Source organism: Osmia bicornis, chromosome 11 (assembly GCF_907164935.1).
Source record: "Osmia bicornis bicornis chromosome 11, iOsmBic2.1, whole genome shotgun sequence".
NCBI lineage: Eukaryota > Metazoa > Arthropoda > Insecta > Hymenoptera > Megachilidae > Osmia > Osmia bicornis.
This window is the reverse complement of record NC_060226.1, coordinates 9,049,380-9,074,167: the sequence shown is the minus strand read 5'-3', so window position 1 is coordinate 9,074,167 and position 24,788 is coordinate 9,049,380. Positions and strand designations below refer to the sequence as shown.

Here is a 24,788-nt window from a genome sequence, read left to right as displayed (position 1 = left end):
TCCAAGTAACTAGTTTGATGATTGCAAATTTTTATTTCTTTATTATAACAATTATGATAGTTTTATACGCGTACATGATAATTTGTAACTAATTAATGTATTTCGCATTTAATTATTCTGAGAAATGATTAAAATCATTTGATAGCTTGTCGTACAGGATCATGAAATTATTGTTAGCCTGTTATTCAATCCTTCGGTTGGCGCGATGTGACGTCAGAAAATTCAGGCGCAGAATCACGCTCCACCAAGCTCCCGATTACTTACGTACCGTCTCGATTTTTCGGCTTTTATTTCGCAAAACGTCTAGAAATTCGAGCGTAATTCGGTAAGGTATAAAAAGAGAACTTTAGCAACACTTTACAGAAATTCAATTCGCTTCACGATATTATATATTTTCTTAATTACATTTTTGATCATTTCATATTACTTATTTTTTCACAGTAATATTAAAATACACTGAATAACGATGTAACAGCGCGGGATGATCTTAATTCCGATAAAAAACATTATATTATTTTATTAACAGTCAATTAACACTATATCGGTGCACGATTACACAATTATTTTTTCATTCCATTAAATATTCAAAATAAACCAGTAATCATTTCCTTGTTACCATTATTATTTTAATTTATGATTTTGCAATTTTATTTTTTCAGATTGAAAATATGATCTGCTTTTGAGGGAAAGCCTCTTTGTAACAATGGGTTTGTGAATTATTTTATTCATCTGTATGCTGTTAAGAAATTTTGCTAATCATTAGATTTGTTGTGAACAGTCTTAATCTTTTATTTAAACATAAAACTTCTCAAAATGGCATCTAAAGTATTAGTTAAATTACCGACAGTGTCTTTTCCACAAGTAAGTATCGTATGTAATTTTTTAAAATATAAGATCTAAAATATTAAAACATAAATAATATTTTTAGGATAAAAAGCCACCATCAGACATAGTAACATTACCGGAAAGAAATGAAAATTTAAATCAAACTGTAAGACATCAAAGCATCAATGTTGATAGAGTTGCTCAGCTTGAGCAAAATATGAAATTTCTACAGGAGCAACATCAAGCGACGCTAGTTGCTTTACACCAAGAAGTAGATTCATTACGTCAAAAGAATAGAGGTAGAGTGTTACAGTAGTAAATTAGTAACATATTTATTATAAGTAAATTCTAATATTCTATAATTGCTATACAGATCTACAGTTTCAATTAGTATTTTCAAAAGGATCAACTTGCGTAGCTAGTACTCCTTCTTCCCCTGAAGATAATGGAACTGGGTTCATGAAAGCAAAGGTAATCTTTATAGATCAAATATGTTTTGATATTACATAAAAATTTTCTCGTCGTGTTTCCTTTTGCAGGGTAGCCCAGTGTGTGTAAACATTTCATCATTACAGGTGGAACTTTTAGAGAAAGATCTACAAGATACTAAGACATCGTTACAAGAGGCTAAAAATCAGAACCAATATTTATCTGAGATCATTGAACAACAAAATAAGTTAGTAATTGCTGAAGTTGTTAAGAAATATTTGATTAGTATAGAATTAAATAAAGACTTCTGTTTATTACAGAAAATTACAATCCATTGAAGAAGAAACGGTAAATAAACAATCATCGATGATAGACATAGGAATACAAGTGGAAAACGAAGTTGACCCAGCTCGAGCTGAATTAGTTTCGCGTTTAGAAGTTACAGAAGCGCTTGTAAAACGGTTGCGTAAACGGAACCAGGATCAACGGAAAGAAATTGGAACGTTACAGGAATCATCGGCAAATACAAGCGGTAATAAAGGAGCCCGATCTCGGGACAGTCATCGTAGCCATCGTAGCCGCGGATCACCTACTAGTACCGCGCAAGAACAAGCTCCTAATAAATTTCCACCATTACAGAGCCAAAGTTACTGGCATCGTAGAACACTTAGGTAATGTTTAAAATATATATTTTGTCTGTTATTACATATAGTAATATTTTATCTTAATTTTAATTATCGTAGGAATGGAAGGAATCGACACGACAAACAAGATCATCAATCGGAAGTAGATTCTACCGTATTACCGCAACTTCTAAACGGTAACATGAAATCAGACACAATGATTTTCGAGTCTCCATTTTATCGGTCTCGAGGATATCGTAATTATTACCGCGATGAGAGCAATCGAAAATATAGGGGTCAAAGTTCTCAAAAAGATCGTAGAGATAGCGACAACTATCATCATCGACGAGATTTTAAGGATAGAAGTTCGAAGGTTCATCAAAAAGAACTTGCAGACTCAACGGAAGGATCGACGGAAGCTGATAATTCTACCGGTAGTAAATCATAAAGTAGAAGCAATCTGCTAACTGCATCCTAGACAAATAGCAGATTTTCTGTTCTCTACTTACAGGAAATTACAAATGACTAAGTATTATTAAAAAAGACTCTGGCAGTGCTGTATTAATTAATAAGAAATGATCTACGTTTTCTTATATTCGCTTTAATAAGATAGATATCGTCAGCTAACTACATATAACTTGCTGTAGATTAGTCATAACATCGGGTTGAGATTATACAATTTTCAGTGTAAAAATCTAGTCCAATTTTACTCATATAGATGTCTTAGTATACAAGTAGAGGTTTCATGCTTTATCAATTAATAACAATTATATAGTTACTTGTGCTTCTGCAAGACAAACGAAAATATGTGATTATTCCATTTTTATCAGAAGGAGCACATAATAAACAAGTATCTTCCTTCTTGATAAAATAAATGATGTCAAGTATGGTAATAATGGTATTTATGATGACAGTTACGATAAGAATAATGATCATGATGATAATAACAACAGTGGTAACAGTAGTAATATTAGAAAACAAAAATAATAGAGATATGACCAATATTTATACGATGCTTGTTTCTCAAACTTAAAATGACCGAAGCTTAAGCTTAATATGCATGTATGTTTCGATATTGTGTATGTATGTATGTACGTGTTTTACACTTTTCCTTTCAGAATATCGAATAATTAGCCATACCGATTAAATATTGTTTATACAATAATTTGGTGCAGTTCTGTTTTAAAAAGGAGGCAACATATTGAGGAACTGTTCAGATCAAGTGTATATAGCATGTGTATTTTTTTATATTTTTTATTGAGTTTAAGTAATCATCTAACTACCTATACATTGTGTTTCATATGACAAGCGTGAGTTATGAACAGAAAACATAACTTTCCATATAATTATATTTAAGTATTATTTATTGTAATTGTAAAAAGCTATTAAACGTACCTTTCTGTTTTCCATTCATTCACTTTTCTCTCTCTTATTTATCTCTACTTATTTTATACAAAATTTATAACAGTACATACTGTGTATGGCAAGCTTTTCCAAGAGAAATTTTGAATATTGCGGCTTCCTCTTACGTGTGTATCCTTTGCCAATGGTCACGAAGCACTGAAGACGCAGACGAGAAGGGAGAACCACTGAATTTTTAAAATGGTGAACGCCATTTCAACGGAAAATTGCGCGCTTTATTTTATGTATAAGTAAACGATTAAGTGAACGAATGGCACGCATAACTGAGGTAATTAGATTTACAATTATTTTCTTTTGTTAGTGAATAATTTTTTAATTAATTTCGAATTTGTTTACATTTTTAAGGTAAAGTTTGGAGACTTGCAGGTACAAAAACGGTATAAAGAATTAGAACGAGAATTAAAACTGGCTTCTCTTAGACGGAATAGTACCACGAATAAATCGTTACCACCTTTCTTATCTCATACATCTAATAATTATGTAGATTCATCCAACTGTGCTGCTAATGATAATGATATTGTTTCTTCGAGCAAAAATTTGAAAAATATATTTTTAAGGAAAGGATTAAGTACACAAAACGATACTCAGAAAAATTGTCTTATCATGCAGCCACCTAACAGTCATGTAATTCCTCGTACTTCTAAAAAAAGGAATGATACATTAACACACAATGCAAAAGTTTCTCCAAGATCACAAAACAACCGTATTCCTTCCTACCTGGAATTTAATAGGAAGAAACAAAATTTTGAACTTTCTAGTACTACTAAACAATACACTGATTCTGTTAATCTTTCACAAATTAGTGCTGATGATTCACAAGTAAAGAATGTTAAAATTTTCATAAAATGGAAAGTTATGTTAACTGAACATGGTCAGTTAGTTATTAAAGGAATGTCACCATGGTAATTACTTTTAATTATGTATATATATTTCATTTAATATTTATCTAGTTTAATATTTATTCGTTTTGTTCATGATTTCAGTAATAAAATTTGTCAAAGTAAACCTATTGTGAGAAAATTATCAAGTATTAGTGTTGAATCAGTTGGCAAAGACTTGTACTATATACAGGGAAATATTGTTGACGATGAACATGGTAAATATCTAATATATGATTATACGTATACTTATCTTTATATATATATTATTTTTAATTTTATTTATTATATTTAGAATTACCAGAATATGTTAAGGGCAAATTTTATAATGGATTTCCTGATGACTGGGAAAATGTTCATCAAATTTGGAGAATATTTGTACAACAAGGATGTAGAGCATCCTTTCGTTGGCCTACCCCTATTACAGACAGTGATGATGATTTGAAAAGTGAATTAACAGATCTTACATATCAACATTTTGAAGATTCTAAACAAGAAGGGTCAAACTTAGAATCTTCTAAAAAATCACAGTTGTCTATACCTTATTCCGATGTTTCATTAAGTGTTTCACAGTGGGTAAATGATGGAACTTTTATTTTGAATAATTGCGAGAAAAAAGATTCATTTACACAAACATCACTTATTGGTACAACTGAAAATTTGTTTTATCATGTTGACACTGATACTCAATTGAATTATTATATGTGCAATGGAGAATGTAATAAAAACCAGGAAAATGCAAATGTTAAGTATTTTGATACCAAAAATAAAGATAAATTAAAGGAAAAATTAAATATTATTTTAAACAATTTGTTGGATAAAAGCTCTCCTACAGAGTGCATGAATGAAATTATTGAGATAGCCAAATTTTTCAATTATCTTGTATCAGATGAAGATAATGAATTCAGTACAGAAGATTTAAAACTAAAGAATTACAGAAGTGAGCACAATAAAAAAACAACTCATAAATCTGGGAAATCAGAATCGGTTTCGATGATAAACGATATAATACATAATAAAAACACGACCAGTAATTCAATAATTAATCATAAATGCATTTCAAAAGAAGATAAAATTGTACGCAATAAAATTATAAATAACGACGAACTGTTACCAAAAAAACGGACTTTTACAGAAATGAGTAAGGATAATGATAATGATGATAGTTTTGAGAATGAAAATGAAGTTTATGCAGGAGTTCCTAGAATACCAGTGGAGCGACTATTACAAAAGAGGGAAGCGTTAAAACCTCATAAACGTAAAATAAAAAAAAGGGCACATGAAAAATACGATGCTACGTGTAAACCACGTGTTTCAAATATATTCTCAGCTGAACATTATATTGATGGATCAAACTCTACACAGATGAATAACATACATTTTGACGATTCTACTATTGATACTAAAAAATATAAAAGATGTTTTCCAAGCGCAAAAAGAAGGTGTAATAATACAAATATTCAAAGTAAAATGATCAAACCTATCGATTTCGATATTACTGAAGTAGAACAGTCGAACAGACTGAATAATTTCAATGAAAGTAAAAATATGCACGAAGTACAAAAATGTTCCAAACGAAAAAATTCAACGCCAATACACAAATCTATTAACAATTTTTGCAATTCTTTTGATGAAATGAAAAATGAAAAATCTAGGAGTACATTAACTGGAAACTATACAAATACAGGAAACGAAACAACTTCTGCTATGGAAATTGTTAATGAAAAGAATGATCAACATCACAATTATACATATTGCAAATCATCTACAGAATCCTTGTGTCATAGCACTAATAAAATTGCAAAACCTACAATAATTAGCTCGGTACCTATGAACATAGAAATGAGCGATTTTGAAACAAAGTATTCTTTACGAAAACAAAAAACAGTTGCAGCTAAGAATGAAGATAAGGGTACTAAAGATTTAAATAAAGAAAATGAAACTAGCAATTTGATACAGAAAAAGTCTCCTACAAAATTTCATGCTACCAGACAGGCTGATGCAACTTTCTTAAACAATAGTAAGAAAGATTTAGAAAAACATGTTGAAGATCAGCTAGCTAATGCAGACTCTACTACTTTAAACGTGTCTCCTCGGTCTAATCTGAAAACTTTAAAAGATAATCATCAAGATACAAGGTATTCTAAACCGAAATCACTAACTGCTTGGATACCGAAAGTATTATACAAGCCAGAATTATCCTTAATTTTCAAGGGCACATTGTTAAAGTAAGCGATTAAATACATTTTATATCTTATTAATGCAACCTAAACTTCATTGTAATTTTTATCGTATAGCAATGTTGGTCACGTTCTGCGGAAAAACTTTCAAACGAAAACCGTTCTTCGTCGAGTAACAGCAAAACTGATAGAAACAGTGGATCATGAATTCTATGAGTTAATTGGCGATTTAAATGATACAAAACATGGTAGATCATTAAAATATTATACTTATACATATACCGATAGTTATATTTAATTGATTGATTGAATTTTACTATACTTTGTACAGTTATACCTAAACAATTGATAAATCATTGTCGTTATGGTTGTCCAGCCAGAATAGATCAATTTTGCAGAACCTGGAAATCATTACAAAATAGTAAGTTGAATAATTACATTATTCTGTTTATATCTATATTGTTCATAATGTTATTTATATTTCAGATGATGATAGTACAGATGATAGTACAGATGATAGTACACTTGATTTGAATAATTCGTCCACGAATGTTGTAAATGTCGGCATAAGTTCGAAAGGCAGGAGAATTATGCGCCCATTAAATTATTGGACTGGTAATGAATTAAAAACTTTTTTTTTAATTTGTATATAATGAATAAGTCTTCACATTTCTTTGTTTTTGTCATGTTTTGCAGGAGAACGCATTACATTTAAAAATGACATTCCAGTATACTCTCCGTATACAGTTAGTATGCATTTCCTTTTATTCATTTATATTTTGTAATATTTCATAGAAAATACAATATTCCATGTTGCAGAGTTTTAAAAAAAAATCAGTTGTTGAAAATACAAGTAATAAGAAACGAATTGACAATAAAGTATCTAAAAAATTTGTAACGAAACATAAAAAAGGGAAAGATGTACGAACGCAAGAATCGGATCACTCTAGTGATAGTGAAAACGTTTCCCCTCGCAAGGTAATATTGTTTTTCTTATTTTTATCCTTTTTTTCATGCTTTTATTATATTTCATTTATTTTACTAGATGCAAAGATTGATTAAACAAACACCATCTAAATCTGTAAATATAAATAATAAACAGGCTGCACATTCAACAAACATAGAAAATTCGGTAAGTTATTAATTACGCATAGCTTGAACGACAGATCTTGTAAATTGACATTAATTTCAAAGCATGAACCACATCCGAGGCTCGATAAAACGAAATTGACCAAAACATCGACGAAAGCCAACTTGGACATCTCAAAACAAATGTAATTTTCGAGAACATTATTAGTACCAATTTAACAATATATTCGACAGTAATATAATATACTTACTTAGGTTTCAGAGACCTAAAGGCTCATCTGGAAAATATGACGTAATATGTACATATTATAAAGGTATTTCATCTAAAGACGACGTACTATCCGACGATTTGGATTCACGGGTATAAAATAACATTCCCTAAAATAATTTTCATTTATACATTATATTTGTATGCTTCATCGTATATTTGATAATTAAAGTAATCCTATTATAGTTTTTAATAAAAGAGATTAAAATGTGTGCATTTGCTGTTCGTTTCAAAGTTTGGATAATAAAACAAAATTATAAGATAAAATTGTTTTATTATTTCATCGTGTAATTTAACAGTTGTATAAAGCATATAAGAAACACGTTGCATTCCTAAGTCAGTAACATAAGAACTTTACAACAACTTAATATCGATAAAATTAAAATGGAAGAAAAATATGTTATACATATGTATATATATATATATATATATATATATATATACCAAGGCATAGAATTAGTATACATTGTTATTGCAAAAAATAAATATGTAAGTCAATTTCAAAGACGATTTTTCAAATCGTACTTAATGCACATCTTTTAAAGAGAATCGAGGGTATGTAGTGACCTAATTGCATGTCACTCGTGTATGCAAGAATGTTATTTTATCGTTTATCGAAATATATAAACGTGTAAGAGGTTGAAAATCAGGTAGGAATCTGTATATTATTATTATTTTTTGATAAATGGGATCGGCATTTTTGATTTTTTATACAATTCTATTAGTGCTGAAAGATAAGAGCACTTTTTCAGAGCAATGTAATTCTCGATTCTCTTCTAGATTCCTCTGGTATTTTTCTATATCGTTTGATATAACAGAAAAAAAAAAGAAAAAAAAAACAGGATATATTATGGTGAAAACGAATTCGTTAGCTTTCATCATATAAAGGAGTACCATCTCCGCTGAGAGACATACTCCGTGGACTAGAATTGGTATGCGGTGTACCCCGAGGAGACTTGTAAGATGGAGTTCGCGTTGAAGTTCTATTGCGTGGGGTTGTTTTACCAACCGATTCCTCGTAGTTTCGTGGAGTCTTTCTACAATCGTCGTATCTTGGAGTAGAGCCACTAATGAAAAATTACAACACAAAGGTAATGATAAATATTTTTATCGATTGATAAAGGTCGAGGCGATACTCACGTGACTCGGGGACCGCTTTTTAATCGTGCCCATGCTTCCGCTGCTTTTTTCCAGTCCGTAGAATCTCCGGCTGCCGACATAGGAGGAGTAGGTCTGTGAGACGGAGTAGATCTGTGATGACCTGGAGTGGTCACCCCTGCAGGAGGAGGCGGATGAACGAATGGACCTTGCTGATGATTGGGCGTTTGCTGACCGTATCTAGGAGTTGGTTGACCGTGATGCGGTGTATGATGCGGTGTCTGGTATGGAGTCATGAAAGGTGTTTGACCAGAAGGTGTGTAAGGTGTATTGGGATAAGTATGAACTCCACCGTATCCAGTCGCGCTCGCTGTTCCTGGTGTATGCGGAGGATAGTGATGGGGAGTCTGATTCGCTACTTGCGATAAAGAATGCAACATGTGATGAGGAAGATTTTGTGCCACTCTTTGTATAGCTTCTTGGTTCATTCCTGCAATATTGATATAAAAAATTGAAGAAACATTCAAAGACTGAGAAGGATAAATCAAACGCTTACCGCTTACTGCACCTGGAGTGGTATGGTAAGGAGTTCTGGAAGTGATTGCACCACGCGGAGTACTTGGAGTAGATTGTCCAGGTACTGGATCACGAAAATGTTCCTTGAACCATCGAAACAGGTCGTTTACTCGTCCAAACATTTGCCCTCTGAACCGGAATCCTTCCGGAGACACTGTTACGTACTCGTGTCGACATCGAGTTCGGGGAAGATAAGACAAAAGAAATTTTCCAGGATAATTCTGAAACGATACAGTTATTAATAAGTATTATTATTAACCCGACATAAGCGTCGATGTTGAAACAAACCTTAGCGGCAGATATTATGTACGGTATTCCTCCAGGATTTTCTTTCTTCTGTTCCTTCAGTATTTCCTCTGCTTTATCTTTGATACCTTCAACCGTGGACTTGTAATATTTAAAGTCCAATAATTCCGAGGCGTACGCAGCCATCGGATTGACGTGTCTCGCGATTATTTCATCCAAGTCCTCGAACTCCTCGTTTCCGATCCAGAGACTTTGTCCCAGGGAGAAGGCATTCTCTTTACCTTCCTCCCTTACATCAATATGCTGATAAATTTGATCGGTCACTTTCCAAGTGACCGTCAAATGATCCGCACCCTTGCTACTTGGTCGAACTATCGCCTCTCCCTGTTTCATACTCTGCATCAATTTCTCAGCTTCGGCGAAACTGATATTGTGGAAAGAAGGATGAACGATTACTCGTTTCACGTATGTCTGACGTTGTTTCGCTTTCTTCGCGTCTTCCTCGACTTTAACATCTTTCTGTTCCGAATCCGTATCGTAGAACGGATCTCTCTGCGGTCTGAAAACAAATTAGGCAGTTTCAATATTTATTCAAAATGCTAGAAGAGAAAAAGTGAGAAGAACGTACCTCCATTCGTGATTCTTGTCAGCGAGATCGCTGCTTTTACTCGTACATTCGACGCTGAATCGTTCTACTTCGATTTTAATTATCCGACAATGTATTATTTGCCCTATGCTCACTCTCTCCTCAGGATTCGCAACGTGTCTGTCGGACAAATTCTTTATGTGAATATAACCGGATATACCGTTGTCCAGTCTGAGCCTAACGCCGGTAGCTTTGCCAGGACAAGCCCCGGCGTCGAAATGATTCCACACTTCCGACAATTCAGGGAAATCGTTCTTCAGACAAAACGGACATTGCCACAAACCCGTTTCGTCGTTCCTCACAGGATTAGCTTGGTCCAGTTGGTCGCCCTGTGGCTTCCTGTGACTTATTCCTACTACCGTCGCCAACACCAGTTTGCCAACGTAAAACGTTTCCGGCGTTTCTTTCGTTAGAATGTCGAACAATCTCTCCGCGCTGAGCGACTGATACGGTACGCGCAGATCCTTGTATCTACAATTCAATTCCGCCCTGATGTCGTACAATGTGACGCATTTATTCCCGAAACCTTGCCTCTCGAGCTCCTCCGCGAACGCGTCCAGATCAAGATCCTTCAATCGTTCAGGGGACTCGAGAATCTCCTCGAGAGCACCTGCGGGATTAGCGTCCTCGTCGTCGTATTCCAAAGCGTCGACTGCCATTTTCCTCGCCCATTCGTACGTCTCTGGATGCACCCTCGAGCCGTCTAGCACCTCTACGTACGCCTCGGTACTGTCCCCTAAGCTGTTCGTATCTATCTTGATAAAACCCGCGCAGTTAATAAACACCTTAGGACCCATGTGACAAGCGGTGACAAGTTGCGTTCTATTCTCTAACCTCTGATTAGTTTGCTTCAGCATCTTGATCAACGCTTGCCCCTTCCTCGGACCTAATCCGCAGACAAATTGTACCAAGTTACCGGAATAGGCTTGTTGCACCGCTTTATTTACGTCCACGCCAACTTCGTTCACGCGGTTCACGAATTCCAAATATATATTATCCAGAAGCTCCTCCTTCGGTAGTTGATCCTGCAAACCGTGATACTTGAGACATAATATCTCCTCGTCCGCTGTGCATAATTGAGAAAATTCCACCAAAGGATCTTGCATTCTTCTGGCCAGCGAGATAGCCTGCCGCAGTAATTCTGGATAATCCCGAAATTCTGATACACCCTTGTTGCTGTTCGAATAGATTTTCGCGAGCTCGTTGTCGCAGATCTCCACCTGGATCGAAGGGAACTGCTCCTCCTCCGCTAGATTCGCGATACATTCTTTAACATCGGCGGCGATCATCATCGCCTCCCGCGACTCACCGCCTATCACCACAACGTGTGGCTTTTTAGTCGCTATGAAATTCCGAATCGCCAACAGGTCTGCCTCCTTCATCGTTTTCTCGTCCTCCCGGTGACTATTCTTCCGTTTCATTAAATGGGGAAGTCTCAAGTGATCCGTGCACTCTCCGTCCGGGGCGATCAGACAGGTGAACGCGGCTTGAGAGTAATCCGGAACGTATGCTAAACCCATAACCCGCAACCCTTTCCCGGTGTCCCATTCCTCGTCCTCCTCCTCGGGAAATTCGCAGGTGTACGGGGCAACTTTGATCCAATTGTACATTTTGCGACAACAGGCTCTCATCACGCATTCCTTGGCTTCTGCTGTAAGATTTGTTCTAAGTTCCTTCTTCAAGCCCGGTATAACCATGCGCGTGAGCGCTGTCTCGACGCTTCCAACTCGCAAAGCATTCCAATCTTGAACGTTTTTACTGAACTCGTCTCTGTAATAGAGCTGCTTAGTTTCGTCCACGTAATTGTTGCTTGTATTCCCTTCGATGCTGTCGCTCAACGTGATCGTTATCAATTTATCCTCTTCAGCTATCATCAAGTTTAGAAACTGATCGCCGACCAAATCCCGCACGGGTTTGTCTTTCAAATATTTCATTCCATAAATCGGATGATTCTCATCGATTTCTTTGATCCCTTTTCTCGTTGGCTTCACAGATATTTTTGCTCTTTCCATGTACATCTCCCTGACACATTTTCTTACCAAAGGTTCGCGCGCTAATTGAATTGCTACCATTAATTGTGCTGCTTTTAGTACTTCCTCCGGTGTGGGGAGAATCTGACTACAGTATTCGTTGGCGATGGTCAAAGGTTCCGTAGGTTCTTGATCTACTTCGTGTCGCTGGTAATTGTCTCGTAAATTTTCAGCAAACTGTTCGGGAGTAAGACCAAATTTCTTTGCGAGACTATCGAGACCAGCTCGCCTGCAGATAGAATATGGACCACTTCGTACCGCCTGTTTCAACGTATCGTCTCCTTCGTCTTCTTCTTCAACTTCTACTTCCTCCTCTGGTGGAGGCTCGCCATTCTCTTCCGCGTCTAGAATTTCTTGCTTTCGTTTTTGAATCCTCGCCTCTTTTCTAGCTTCTTTCTCCTTTTTTCGAGCAGCTTCCTGCATAGCTGGAACTTCGTGACTGTAGTACAACATGAAATGATGATAAACATCGTTCAATTCTTCGCTGGTTTGCACGTTCTTCAGCCGTTCTATGTCGTCGTCTTTAATTACTCGCACGTTATCAGCTAAAGGTGCATCAGGATTTTTCATAATCTCGTCCAGCTGATAGTTTCTCATTTTCTCAAATAATTTTAATAAGTTTCCTTTCCTCTGACGAAGCTGACACCATTTCGCATCGAATTTATACACTTTCCAAAGATCGTTGATATTCAATTCCGGAAGAACGTATTCTTTTCTATAAAATGATATAAAAGGAACCTCGAAATGTTGATTTCGCATAAAGTCTAAAGCTTTCTTGATTTTGCCGATCGTTTGAGGCCCTTTTCGAGCTCTTTCCTTGGCTTCGGCATTTAAATGCGAGTCCTGAATCGATATAGTTGGCCGACAAAACGCTTGTTTATAGATCCATTCTGCTTCGAGATCTAACTCGTCGGAACCTTCGGCAACTGGTGTAACAGGAACCGAACGGAGCTGCATTCTTTCTGGTATATCGGTATTACGTATTTCATTATCCATGTCGGTGAAATGACCGCGTTTAAGCTCGCTAGGTTCATAAATTTCGAAAATGCTTTTCCTCGTAGTTTTCTTCTTCAATTGTTTTTTGGGTCTTCTTGGCCTTTCGGCGTCCTCGTCGTCCATATATTCATCTTCCTCTTCTTCTTCTTCTTCCTCCTCCTCCTCGTAATCCTCCTCACCGTATTTACCAAACTCATCGTAATCAAAATCGACACCGAAGATATCTTGGGCTTCTTGCAAAGCAGCATCGGAGAATATTGGCTTTTTCTTTTTACGTTTCTCAGCAATCGGTCTACCGTCATCGTCAACGATAAAATCATCCTCATCCGTGTATTCCCCTTCGCTTCCTTCTTCGTCGAACGTTTCCAATTCGGGTCTGTGACTGCGCTCGCTTCTCCTCTCATCCTCCTAACGGACGATTAAGACAAAACAGATTAGAAAAACAAAGAGAACAAGTAAATAATAATCCCATACTTCTCTGTACATCTATTATTTATCTATTATCTATTACAGTATTTTTACATACCATGGTGACTTCTCTTTCCTGATAGATGTGCGAAAATAAATGTATGTTAGTAAGTTAAATGTGCACTAATAGAGGACACGTTAAAAGGATAACTTACATCTCCAGAGCCTTCGAAAAGCTCGTTCGCGATCGCATCTCTATCATCATCCACCTCTTTTTCCTGTTCCTCCTCGGATTCCTCATCTTGAATCCTGCGGAGGCGTTTGAAACGTTTCTAAAGTAAAGGATCATATCACTATACCTGTTTAATTTAAGATTTAAAAAAAAAACAAAGGTTTGCCAAAACTTACCCTTTCAACTTTAAATCCTAAATTTTCTTCAATCAGGTCATAATCTTCGTCTTCTAAACGATCGTCGAAATCTTCATCGTCGCTCTTTTTCCGCTTCTTAGATCCACCAGAAGCGTCGCTATCTTCCCCTTCGCTCTCTTCTATAGGATTGTCATCTATCAGGTCTTTAAGCTCCTCTCTCAAGCGATCTTCATCATCTGTAAATGAATAATTAAAAACGTTATACCACTGTATAACAACTGTAGAATAAACAATTGATCCAAAATAATGCAAAAGAATATTTGCAAAAAATTATGATACAACCTTGATACGTATTACTTTATCCTCACCTTCCTCTTCTTCTTCCTCACTTTCTTCCACAGCTTTTATTTTTTTGAGTTTTTTTTTCTCGTTATCGTCTAACTCCTCTTCCTCCTAGATTGTAAAAATCATTGAATTAACGATAAAGGTATCATAGATAATTAAGAAGGAATTTCACAGCATCGTAAACGTGATGAAATTAAATTAAAAGATGCAAATACCTCACTCTCCTCTGCTTCTGAGTCTAAGAAATCAGCCATTTTTATGACGATAACTTTTGCTTTTAATTAATGGAATTTGTGTTGAAACAGACAATTTGAGAAATTCTGGATCGAGCTCCAAAATCACCACTTACGCTCGATCCAAATGTATCCAGGTGTCTTTCATTGAAAGAATGATTATCAGAGTATAACTGTAACTGAAACATTACACTGAGAACCACTGTTGCGGTCAGCACCCGCAATGAAATCAAGCTTCCTGTTCTATCGTTGAACGCAGTGACTACAGATATAAAACGACAGAACATGTTTTTGTTCTCGAAGGGTTACAATTTTGGGGATCTCAGACACCCCGAGGTAAAGATAGGTCTGCATTACACAGCACAGTTAGTATATAATACCTATTTTCAGCCCTTCTTACTCGTAATCACAACTGAAAAGCCACAATTTTGACTCCCTTTGATTCTACCTTTTTTAGAAGTTAATTAAAATCAACGCCAGACCAAGAAATTATTATTAAAATAATTGTTTGACAAACTTGTACTTTAAAAAGATCGCCCTAGAGAAGGGGGCGGGGTTAAAAATCTGATCGCAGCGCCATCTATACGAGAACGGCTCAAACTACTCAAGGAGTTACGGAGTTACCGACATCTATTAGGGGACCACTGGCGCCATCTATCAGAAAGTCGCGGAAACTATTCGACGAGTAGTTTCCGCTACTTTTGTATAGATGGCGTTAGTGATCCCTCTTCCAGACTTTGGCGGGAGATTTAATTTTGCAATTAAATTATAATTCACATTTTAATTTGTAAACCAAATGTAAAATATAAAAATAAGCATTTTTACCTAGCGATATTATTGAGAAGGTAATGTTAGTTTTAATAAGCTGTTCATAGGGACTAGCTGAGCTCGAAACGCTGAGTGATGGAATATAGTTGTTGGTATTGAAACAATTTATTTGTATCAACGTGCGTTAATCAGTTGCAGTGCAAAGTGTTTCACATTTTTATACTAATAAAGCCGAAGGTGCTTATTCTGGATGCATAAATTCTAGACCTTTCGAAAAAAAAGACAAGTTCAGTCTTGTTGGATCTGCAATCATTGTCGTCAGATGGGTTAATTAACCCCACCACCTGGGTGTTATAAACCTGTATTGTTGAAATTTGTGCATTTGAAGTTAGGTATATCGGAGTACAATTATTTTGATTATAGTGACAGACTATATGTAAATAAATACATTCTTGTCTGTATTTACGTAATTGTTTACATCAAAGTTAGCCGGTGCAGTTTAAAAAAACATCCATTTCATGCATAATTAATATGTAATTGACGAATGAATAATTAATTAGTTTAGAACTATACAAAGTTTCATAAAGTGTTAGAATATATAATATATATCCTAGATAAATTTACTCCGAAATATAAAGGTATGAAATAAAGGGAATCAGATATCCGCAAATTCATTTTTGCGTTTATACCACTACGAAGATGTTTAATAAGGCAATATCAGCATTTTTATGACTGCAATAATACATTTATTCTGTTTCCATTTTTTGTAATTTAAACATGTTTTCGGTGATATTGAACCTTCGAAAAATTTTAGAAGATGCTACAGGTATTTATATACTATATGCGTAATATTATTTTATATTTAATTACTTATAAATGAAATATTACAATGTTATAAATATGTTTTAAGTATTAGAATTCCTGTTTGTGAAAAGTTATACATCCTTCTCTATCAAATTTATCTCTTACTTATTTATTATTTATTTCATACTTTGCAACATATATAATAATAACTAACTTATATAATTTTCTTTTAAGTTGATTACATCGATGTGGATTTCACACTTTGGTTATCATGGCTTTTAATGCCATTGTTAATAACATTTTTACTTCCACTTTTAATTGTGGTATTGTTGTACTTAACTGCATTAATATTATATGTATATAAGTTACACAGGTATGTGTTTATTAATTTGAATATCATTGAAGTATAAGCTTTGTATCTTCTATATTATATTTTACCTTAACAGAGCTAGACTAAGAAATGCATATGGAACTGATTGGAGGAATGCAGCTCGCAATGTAGTAGCTGCTGTGTGGGATGCACATGGGTGGATTTGGTATGGTATGTTAAACAATATTAATATTATTTCGAATGTTCTTGCAAATGAAAAATATTTAAAACTTTCAATCTTTCTGTTTCTTATAGGATATGAAGTAGTTGGACTAGAAAATATACCAGAAAATGAACCGGTACTCTTTGTGTATTATCATGGAGCTATTCCCATAGATCTTTATTATTTTATATCTAAAGTATTACTTCTGCATTCAAAATTGATTCATACAGTAGCAGATAGATTTCTCTTTAAATGTCCTGGATGGTCTATAATTTCTGATGTATTAAATGTCATACCTGGTACTGTACAAACATGTTCTACTATTTTAAAAGATGGAAACATGCTTGCTATTTCACCTGGTGGTGTCTATGAAGCTCAATTTGGAGATTCTTATTATCAATTATTGTGGAAAAAAAGAGTAGGTTTTGCAAAGGCTGCATTGGATGCTAAAGTGGTATGTTATTTTATTGTAAGCTGTATTTTTTTTTATATTCAAATCATTTTGAAACATTAATGTTTTTGTAACAGTGCATAATACCTTTGTTTACAAAAAATGTTAGAGAAGCATTTAGAACAGTAAGTTGGGGTAGAAGAATATGGTTGAGAATATATGCTGCAACTAGATTTCCTTTTGTACCTATTTATGGAGGGTTTCCAGTAAAGTTAACAACATATGTTGGTAAACCAATTCCGTATGACGGAAATCTTACTCCTGAAGAGTTACAGGCAAAGGTAAGAATAATACGAATAAAAATGTCGTGGATTTTATTAAAATTTCAACAGAATAAGCGAGATGTAAATTGTTATTTTAAGGTTGCAGATGCACTCAGAGATTTAATAAATCAGCATCAGAGAATACCCGGAAGTATATCATCAGCTTTATTGGAAAGAATATATGATATGGACAAAAAAAAATCATAACTTCCAACATTTATTTTGAATGTTACAAAAACTTAAATGTTGGTACATTTCCAAAATTTATACTTTAATATATGCTACTCATTGTTTTATACTAATACGTCTGTTACCAGCACTCGGTTAGAAATGCGTCTACAATGGAGCATTCTTTTAACAAAATAAAATATTATAACTTAAAACTATGCACGCCATTTATATATTATACTATTTTTTAGATTATATGACAGTCTATGTTTTAATGTGACACTGGTAACGAACGTGTTAAACACTAATGAGGTGGTATTGAATTAAAACGAGGGTAGTATAAAGAAGAAAACGTTATTATTTACTTTTTAAGTATTATGAATTATTTATTTACTTAATTAATTTGTTACGTGGATTTTTGATGAGTTTTATCTTAATTTACTGATACTACAAGATAGTGAATTAGTATATCTGTTCCAATTTTGATATATTTTTTTTTTATATGAATCTTATTGAATAATATATACATTTTCATATTTATGTCTTTATATAAATGGTTTATCTTGTAAGCATTATAGGTCTTAACACATTACCTACAGCCCACAAATAAAACAAATTAGTACCTCTACTAGGAGGCTTTTGGTAGGTAAAGCGTTAACGTGAAATATTGTTAATGTAAGTCATTTGTAAATACGTTTTACGGTGTAAGTTTTTATGGTACTATTGTGATTTATCAGTAATTCCATGTATTATTTTACTTAGTAATTGTATGTGCAAGCGGTAATCAAATTTGAAAATCTATACTTGTTACTTTAAATAAAAATTATTTAACAGTGTAATATCATTTTATGATGTTTAATTTTTACATTTTCTATGGAAATCTTTACATTTCTTGTTAGCTACAAAAATAATAATTTATACTTTAAATTTGCCGGGATCGGAAATGTTCGCATCGATCGTTAAATGTTAACCGGAAGATTTGAGATAGCAGCGAACCTAACGGCGGCTTTTCCAGTTAAAACTTCTTTCCCCAAGGGTATCTTCAGATATCTTGTTATATATACACGTATTCAGCGAATGGTATTGGACTGCCATCGTTTTTTGCAGCTCCAACAGTCACGTTTATGTGAATTCTGCTTACCGGTATAGACCGTTTAACTTCATATCATAAAATTTAATTATTTCTTTGTCAAGAATCTAATTTTGTACAACAGAAAATACGTAATCATGGGCGTGGATGTGGAAGTTCTTTCTCCTGGGGATGGTAAGTATTCTGTACACAATATTCTACGATCTTTCACTTTTATTTCTCGATTGCTGTTTCTTTTTTCTTAATTTATACCTTACCGATTCCATTCTGTCTCGATTTTGAATAAATTTTAGTAGCCATATTTCTATAAAAATATGACGAAAAGTTTTCCTTAACAAAATTTATTTACAACCTTAAATCAATGGAAAGCATGCTTAGTCTGTGCCTTCTTCCAAAGAAGGCAATTTCGATTGATAGTTGATACTTTCAATGAATATTTAAAATTTTAATATTCAACACTTTTCATTTATAATGCAACATTTTTTTTAAAATAGTGTTTGCTATATGTGTACAGGTCAGACTTATCCGAAAACCGGACAAACCGTAGTCGTTCATTATACAGGTAAATATCTTTGTAACTATTTTTGTTATTACATCACTTGTGTTGCAATATTTAAACTACAAATTTTTTCTAATATATCTACAGTGTTATCACTGGAGATAAATTTTTTATGAGTGAGATATTGTGTGTGTTGAGAACAGAGTAATTGATTTCCATTATGGATATATTTTTATTTTATATATTTAGAAATAGAAAAATAGTTTTGAATTCAGGCTATAATCTTAAAAATATTCAACAGGTACTCTTCACAATGGGAAAAAATTTGACTCCAGCAGGGACCGTGGAGTGCCATTTAAGTTCAAAATAGGTAAAGGAGAAGTTATTAAAGGTTGGGACCAAGGAGTTGCTCAAATGTGTGTTGGAGAGCGTGCTAGGTTAACTTGTTCACCAGATTTTGCCTATGGTAGTCGAGGTCATCCTGGAGTATATCCTTTAATACAAAGTTCATAATTACTTATTATGTTAAGCTCTAGACTATAGGCTAAACTCTAAAAGTATATTACATGTATTTTAAATGTACAGACAGAATGTATTAATGTTTTTTACAAATGCTTTTTTTTCTTTAGTTATAAAAACTATGTCACAAAGTAATTAACATCTGAATTAGCAAGTGAAATGTGCATTTAAAGTTTAGCCACTGTGAAATATTTAATAATATGATTATTTTACTATATTATCCTTGACAAAGGCACACTATTCCTCCAAATGCAGTTCTTGTCTTTGATGTGGAATTATTGAAGGTGGAGCCTTGAAGAGTTTTTCAGGATATACCAAATTGATTACACACATCAGAATCACTGATAACTAAACGCTTTAAATTACATTATGTTAAGTAGTTATTGCATGAGTGGTATGTCACATACTTAATTTGATTGCTCATAACAACAAAAACTTTCAACCATTCATTCTGTGTTCCACTATTGCACAAGTATACAATACTACAAATTACAGTTGTATGTACAGAAATGTCCAATAACTAATTAAGATGTGTGGAATGTTAGGATACTTTTTACACATTTTTATGTCGTAAATTAATCATTATACAATCTGTTTTGAGTCTGCTCTATTGCATTTCTATTATGAGTAATTAAATTAAAATAAATTTTGAAATACTCGACATATAATTCGATATCTGTGTTCATTCCAATTACTTAATACTTGATAACAATCGCCTGGATATTTTGTACAAAATCTTTCGATAATACAAAAAGGAATGACTGTACTAATAATGTAATTGTATGGATCTTTACATGGAAAAATTCAATAAAAGCATTGTTTTGTCTCCAAATATAAATTGGGACGCGCTTATTATCTTTTTCCCCTAGATAAGGCTAGCCCTGCAGGTCAGACTTCAGGCAGCTTTTTCATGTTGGGGTTATTTATTTGTTTCGTCTGGCAACGATGGATTTTAATCTTGTTTCTATCCTGATCTTTATTCTTGATATAAAATAACAATTAATGATATATTAAGTAGTGCTAAGCTGTACAAAATAATTGAACATTAAACTATATACTTCAGCCTTTTATTTTTTACTCATTTATATGGTGTCATAATAGGCACATACGATAAACGTATATATATATATAAATACGTTGTTTACAAAATATATCATCGATTAATTATCGATTTAACTTTTTAAGAATATAAAGGTACGTAGTAATTAAACTAAATTTGAATATAATAACCGAAGTACTTAATTTAATTCTTTAATGATATAATATTTTCTACATTTCTAACCTAACCTATACTAACCTAATTTCATGATTTATATTAGGGATTAAATATCAACAATAAATAGAAATAATGGAGCCAGATTATAATGATGACCGTAGTGGTTGGGCAGATGAAATAACAAGAACAACTGAAGATGGTGGTGGGGAAGATAGTTTTGATAATCCTCAAGAAATATTAAATGAATGTTTAAATAAATTTAAGACACCAGATTATATTATGGAACCTGGTATTTTTACACAGCTTAAAAGGTATATTTTATAAATACATGTTTTGTCTTTAACCAGTAAGTTCATATTTTTAAGGATGATAAGAAGTTTCATAGTTAAGAGCAATTACTACTTTCCCTTATGTAGATATTTTCAAGCTGGTGGAAATCCTGAGCAGGTCATAGAACTATTATCAAAAAATTATACAGCTTGTGCTCAATTGGCAAACCTTCTTGCAGAATGGCTTATTCTAGCTGGAGTTAAAGTTTCAGATGTGCAAGCAATGGTAGAAAATAACTTGAAAGACATGATATTGAAAACATTTGATCCTAAGAAAGCAGATAAAATCTTTACAGAGGAGGGTGAAGTATGCATTTAGAATTTCTGTACACATTAGATTAAAAATTACAATTCAATTTATGTTTAAAGTGTAATACTTTTAATGTTAGACTCCAGCTTGGTTAACAGAAATGATTCAGCATCCCACTTGGAGATCTCTTATTTATAGACTTGCAGAAGAATATCCCGATTGTTTGATGTTGAATTTCACAATAAAGGTAAAAACATGTTTTAAATCCATGATGTTCTTGGTATACTTTTTATCAGACTGTGAAAGTATGAATATTAAATAATCAAATCTTTTTACAGCTTATATCTGATGCTGGATTTCAAGGGGAAATTACAAGTATTTCAACAGCTGCACAACAGATTGAAGTATTTTCACGAGTTTTAAAAACTGCCATTGCTGGTTTTCTGCAAAATACAGAAAATTGGCAGTCAAGTATACAAGAATGTGCGGTTCGTAGTATTAATAGCGAAAATATTTTAATCATTTAGGACAAATAAGCATTTTGTAAAATTCATATATTTTTTATTAATAGAAAATGGTATGTCATGGACAGCACACATATGTCTATAGTCAAGTATTACTACAAATTCTTGCTCAAGAATCTCGTGGTGGATTTATGATGAAGAGACTTTCGCAGGAAATTACTAAATGTGCCCAACAGAAGTAAGAAAACATACCTGAATATTTTGATTGATTTTATATATAAATTTTTAATATTTATATTTATAGTCATCATGACGTTACGCCAATAACAATGGCACTTAACGGAGCTTCGAATAGTCCGACTGCATGTCAAGCACTAGCGTCTATGTTATCACGGAATACTTTAAATCCTGCTGATATCAGTGTATTATTCAGAAATTATTCCACTACCGAACCACCACCTATAGAATTGCTACGTAATCCTCAGTTTTTGGGTAATCATGCATATTGTTTTACTTATTATTCTTCAATTTATAATACATACAAACTTACAGTTTCTTATTTAATTACAGAACTACTGGTCGATGCACTCTTTAAACCAGGTGTCAAAATTAATCCTGAACATAAATCGAAATATATATATTTATTAGCTTATGCAGCTAGTGTATGTGATATTCCAGCTAAAAAAGGACATTTGCGTAAACTAAACAAAGACGAACTAAAGACAACTATTCAAGCTATAGAGAAAGTTCATAATATTTGTAACATTAATAAAGGATCGACCGAATTAATAGCTGAATTACATACTTTGTATCAATGTATAAGGTACAATTTATTTATTCCTATTGATAATACTGCTGCATTATTATGACAAATCTGTAATTGAACAATCTTGTTTAGATTTCCTGTTGTGAGTGTTGGTATAATTAGATGGGTAGAATGTACCGTGACAGAACCATCGTATTTTAAATTATGTACAGAACATTGTCCTGTACATCTTGCATTGCTTGATGAAGTTGTAGTTTGTCATCCACTATTACATCTGAAAGTATTACAACTTCTTGTACAGTTATTTGAAAGTAAACAAGATGAACTAGAGATACTTGTACAGGTAAACGATACAAAATATTTATTAATTAATTAAAAAATCAGTAAGAACTAATTACACGTATATTTTAATGTACAGTTGGAAATGAAAAAAATGTTGATCGATAGAATGGTTAATTTATTGAGTAAAGGTTGTGTAGTACCTGTAGTATGTTATATTAAACAGTGTTGGCAACGCGGAGATACCGATGTTTCTCTAATTAGATATTTCGTTACAGAGGTATAGTGAAATTATTTTGTTTATTGATATCACCATAATGTTTAATGTACTTATATATTAATAATGTATTTATATTGCTAGGTTTTGGAAGCAATTGCTCCACCATATACTGCTGAATTTGTACATTTATTTTTACCTATGGTAGAAGACGAAGAAATTACGGGTTCGATGCGTGGTGATAGCGATAACGATCTCGTTTCAGAATTTATAAGTAAGTTCATAGGATGTTTTATACAAGAATTATATTTAATATTTAAATTTGGTAATGTTTTAGTACATTGCAAAGCACACTGCCCTACAATAAGGTGATGCACAAACGTGAAAAATGGACCAAATTAAAAAAGAACATAAGTATTGTAAGAGATACATTTATTCCCTATTTCAATACATAAATTACTAATTTATTTGACTTTCTTTTCTTTTGTTACATACAATTCAAATGCTTGGGCATAAGCATGTTTGAAAGAGAATAACTCCTTTGCTCATCTGTGATACCATAACTTATAGTTTTTCTGTAACAAAAGCAGGTATTATTAACATCATATAACTTTTGTAAATTGCATAGTGTTATGAAACTTTTAATAAAAATAGTTGTTTAATAGAATGTTCAAGCTTTTCTATTTCATCATGCAATAAAATTGTTAGATCTTTATGATTTAGGAAATTGTGTTAAATATATTTTTTCCCCTTGCTTATATCAGGCTATTATAGTACTTTGTCAATAAAGTATGTCTATAAATATAAATGTAATTTCAGACTAAACAACACAATCCATATCTGTTTTATCCACATACAAAATGTAATCACACATCCTTAAAAAAATAATATCACACAAACTTCAAATATGCAACTTCACACATTACTATAAACTTACAAACTCCCATTACTATTCCCTTTCCGCTGTAATACAAATATTTGTATGTAATGATTGTTTACTACTTATTGCATAAAAAAAAAATAGTAGACAGCAGAATCTTAATTTACACTTTACTACTTAGCCATTTGCCCTAAATATACTTACTAGCAGGTTTACCATCTTTCCACTGTGTGAATTTTATACTTGTTTCATCACGCTTTGAAGCTTCAACCTTTAAATCAGATTTCAAAGCTTGTCTTACAAGCTTGGCAGCAATTTGCGAGTAATTGATATAACTGAAATATGAATATAATCTTTTATAGTTAGAAAAATATCTCCAATAACATAATTTACAGGTTACATAATATTCCTTTCTTTAATATTAATGTGTAATATTGATAGAAATATTTTTGAGCGAATATTTACTTTAATCCTGCTTGTCTCCACGCAGACATTTCTACTGTTTTATTTTGAAGAAATGATTTTTATTTAATTATAGTGTAATTAAAGTGCCGAATTGCTTCTGATTGCTTCAGACTCAGTTCAACTCGAATAATTCTACAGAACCAAAACTGTATAGCTCAACGAATAA

The 24,788-nt window shown here is 33.1% G+C and overlaps 7 protein-coding genes across 14 annotated transcripts; 5 read left to right on the top strand and 2 right to left on the bottom strand.

The window, feature by feature from the left end:
• Positions 1 to 213: 213 nt before the first annotated feature.
• LOC114878792 lies at positions 214 to 3,290 on the top strand. 3 transcript variants are annotated; one of them, XM_029192993.1, is made up of 7 exons: positions 214 to 325; positions 660 to 861; positions 929 to 1,124; positions 1,199 to 1,296; positions 1,401 to 1,501; positions 1,575 to 1,925; positions 1,998 to 3,290. In XM_029192993.1, the coding sequence occupies exons 2-7, from the start codon at positions 814 to 816 to the stop codon at positions 2,323 to 2,325; spliced, it is 1,122 nt and encodes a 373-aa protein (XP_029048826.1). In that variant the 5' UTR covers positions 214 to 325; positions 660 to 813; the 3' UTR covers positions 2,326 to 3,290. The 3 variants fall into 3 exon arrangements, with proteins under 3 accessions (XP_029048826.1, XP_029048823.1, XP_029048824.1); XM_029192990.1 differs by having other exon boundaries at positions 1,365 to 1,501; XM_029192991.2 differs by having other exon boundaries at positions 222 to 330; positions 1,365 to 1,501.
• A 140-nt stretch (positions 3,291 to 3,430) lies between these two features.
• LOC114878791 lies at positions 3,431 to 7,928 on the top strand. Of its 2 annotated transcripts, none has more exons than XM_029192989.2 (12): positions 3,431 to 3,567; positions 3,645 to 4,201; positions 4,283 to 4,395; positions 4,473 to 6,405; positions 6,475 to 6,605; positions 6,689 to 6,778; positions 6,844 to 6,972; positions 7,054 to 7,103; positions 7,177 to 7,335; positions 7,403 to 7,489; positions 7,552 to 7,631; positions 7,709 to 7,928. In XM_029192989.2, exons 1-12 carry the CDS (start codon positions 3,550 to 3,552, stop codon positions 7,740 to 7,742), a joined length of 3,381 nt encoding a protein of 1,126 aa, XP_029048822.2. In that variant the 5' UTR covers positions 3,431 to 3,549; the 3' UTR covers positions 7,743 to 7,928. The 2 variants fall into 2 exon arrangements, with proteins under 2 accessions (XP_029048822.2, XP_029048821.2); XM_029192988.2 differs by having other exon boundaries at positions 3,432 to 3,567; positions 7,702 to 7,928.
• Positions 7,929 to 7,971: 43 nt separating this feature from the next.
• LOC114878790 (transcription elongation factor SPT6-like) lies at positions 7,972 to 14,906 on the bottom strand. Of its 2 annotated transcripts, XM_029192986.2 has the most exons (10): positions 14,644 to 14,906; positions 14,452 to 14,536; positions 14,123 to 14,319; positions 13,930 to 14,046; positions 13,833 to 13,850; positions 10,263 to 13,714; positions 9,677 to 10,193; positions 9,369 to 9,609; positions 8,855 to 9,302; positions 7,972 to 8,781 (listed from the first exon to the last, which is right to left on the bottom strand). In XM_029192986.2, the coding sequence occupies exons 1-10, from the start codon at positions 14,680 to 14,682 to the stop codon at positions 8,583 to 8,585; spliced, it is 5,313 nt and encodes a 1,770-aa protein (XP_029048819.1). In that variant the 5' UTR covers positions 14,683 to 14,906; the 3' UTR covers positions 7,972 to 8,582. The 2 variants fall into 2 exon arrangements, with proteins under 2 accessions (XP_029048819.1, XP_029048820.1); XM_029192987.2 differs by lacking the exon at positions 13,833 to 13,850.
• Positions 14,907 to 15,537: 631 nt separating this feature from the next.
• Positions 15,538 to 18,492, top strand: LOC114878829 (transmembrane protein 68). Of its 2 annotated transcripts, XM_029193071.2 has the most exons (7): positions 15,538 to 16,255; positions 16,468 to 16,606; positions 16,680 to 16,774; positions 16,859 to 17,220; positions 17,295 to 17,498; positions 17,580 to 17,725; positions 17,900 to 18,492. In XM_029193071.2, exons 1-6 carry the CDS (start codon positions 16,207 to 16,209, stop codon positions 17,685 to 17,687), a joined length of 957 nt encoding a protein of 318 aa, XP_029048904.1. In that variant the 5' UTR covers positions 15,538 to 16,206; the 3' UTR covers positions 17,688 to 17,725; positions 17,900 to 18,492. The 2 variants fall into 2 exon arrangements, with proteins under 2 accessions (XP_029048904.1, XP_029048903.1); XM_029193070.2 differs by having other exon boundaries at positions 17,580 to 18,492.
• A 178-nt stretch (positions 18,493 to 18,670) lies between these two features.
• LOC114878831 (peptidyl-prolyl cis-trans isomerase Fkbp12) lies at positions 18,671 to 20,594 on the top strand. 2 transcript variants are annotated; one of them, XM_029193074.1, is made up of 5 exons: positions 18,672 to 18,791; positions 18,863 to 18,912; positions 19,253 to 19,300; positions 19,539 to 19,725; positions 19,995 to 20,594. In XM_029193074.1, the coding sequence occupies exons 2-5, from the start codon at positions 18,876 to 18,878 to the stop codon at positions 20,050 to 20,052; spliced, it is 330 nt and encodes a 109-aa protein (XP_029048907.1). In that variant the 5' UTR covers positions 18,672 to 18,791; positions 18,863 to 18,875; the 3' UTR covers positions 20,053 to 20,594. The 2 variants fall into 2 exon arrangements, with proteins under 2 accessions (XP_029048906.1, XP_029048907.1); XM_029193073.2 differs by having other exon boundaries at positions 18,671 to 18,912.
• A 101-nt stretch (positions 20,595 to 20,695) lies between these two features.
• LOC114878826 (negative elongation factor D) lies at positions 20,696 to 23,944 on the top strand. Its single transcript, XM_029193065.2, has 12 exons — positions 20,696 to 20,950; positions 21,076 to 21,283; positions 21,389 to 21,608; positions 21,691 to 21,798; positions 21,890 to 22,039; positions 22,123 to 22,253; positions 22,320 to 22,507; positions 22,586 to 22,838; positions 22,914 to 23,124; positions 23,200 to 23,340; positions 23,422 to 23,551; positions 23,615 to 23,944. The coding sequence occupies exons 2-12, from the start codon at positions 21,105 to 21,107 to the stop codon at positions 23,647 to 23,649; spliced, it is 1,746 nt and encodes a 581-aa protein (XP_029048898.1). The 5' UTR covers positions 20,696 to 20,950; positions 21,076 to 21,104; the 3' UTR covers positions 23,650 to 23,944.
• LOC114878832 (protein stunted-like) lies at positions 23,693 to 24,778 on the bottom strand. Of its 2 annotated transcripts, XM_029193075.2 has the most exons (4): positions 24,623 to 24,778; positions 24,362 to 24,492; positions 24,215 to 24,240; positions 23,693 to 23,852 (listed from the first exon to the last, which is right to left on the bottom strand). In XM_029193075.2, exons 1-3 carry the CDS (start codon positions 24,649 to 24,651, stop codon positions 24,227 to 24,229), a joined length of 174 nt encoding a protein of 57 aa, XP_029048908.1. In that variant the 5' UTR covers positions 24,652 to 24,778; the 3' UTR covers positions 23,693 to 23,852; positions 24,215 to 24,226. The 2 variants fall into 2 exon arrangements, with proteins under 2 accessions (XP_029048908.1, XP_029048909.1); XM_029193076.2 differs by lacking the exon at positions 24,215 to 24,240 and having other exon boundaries at positions 24,623 to 24,776.
• Positions 24,779 to 24,788: the final 10 nt, after the last annotated feature.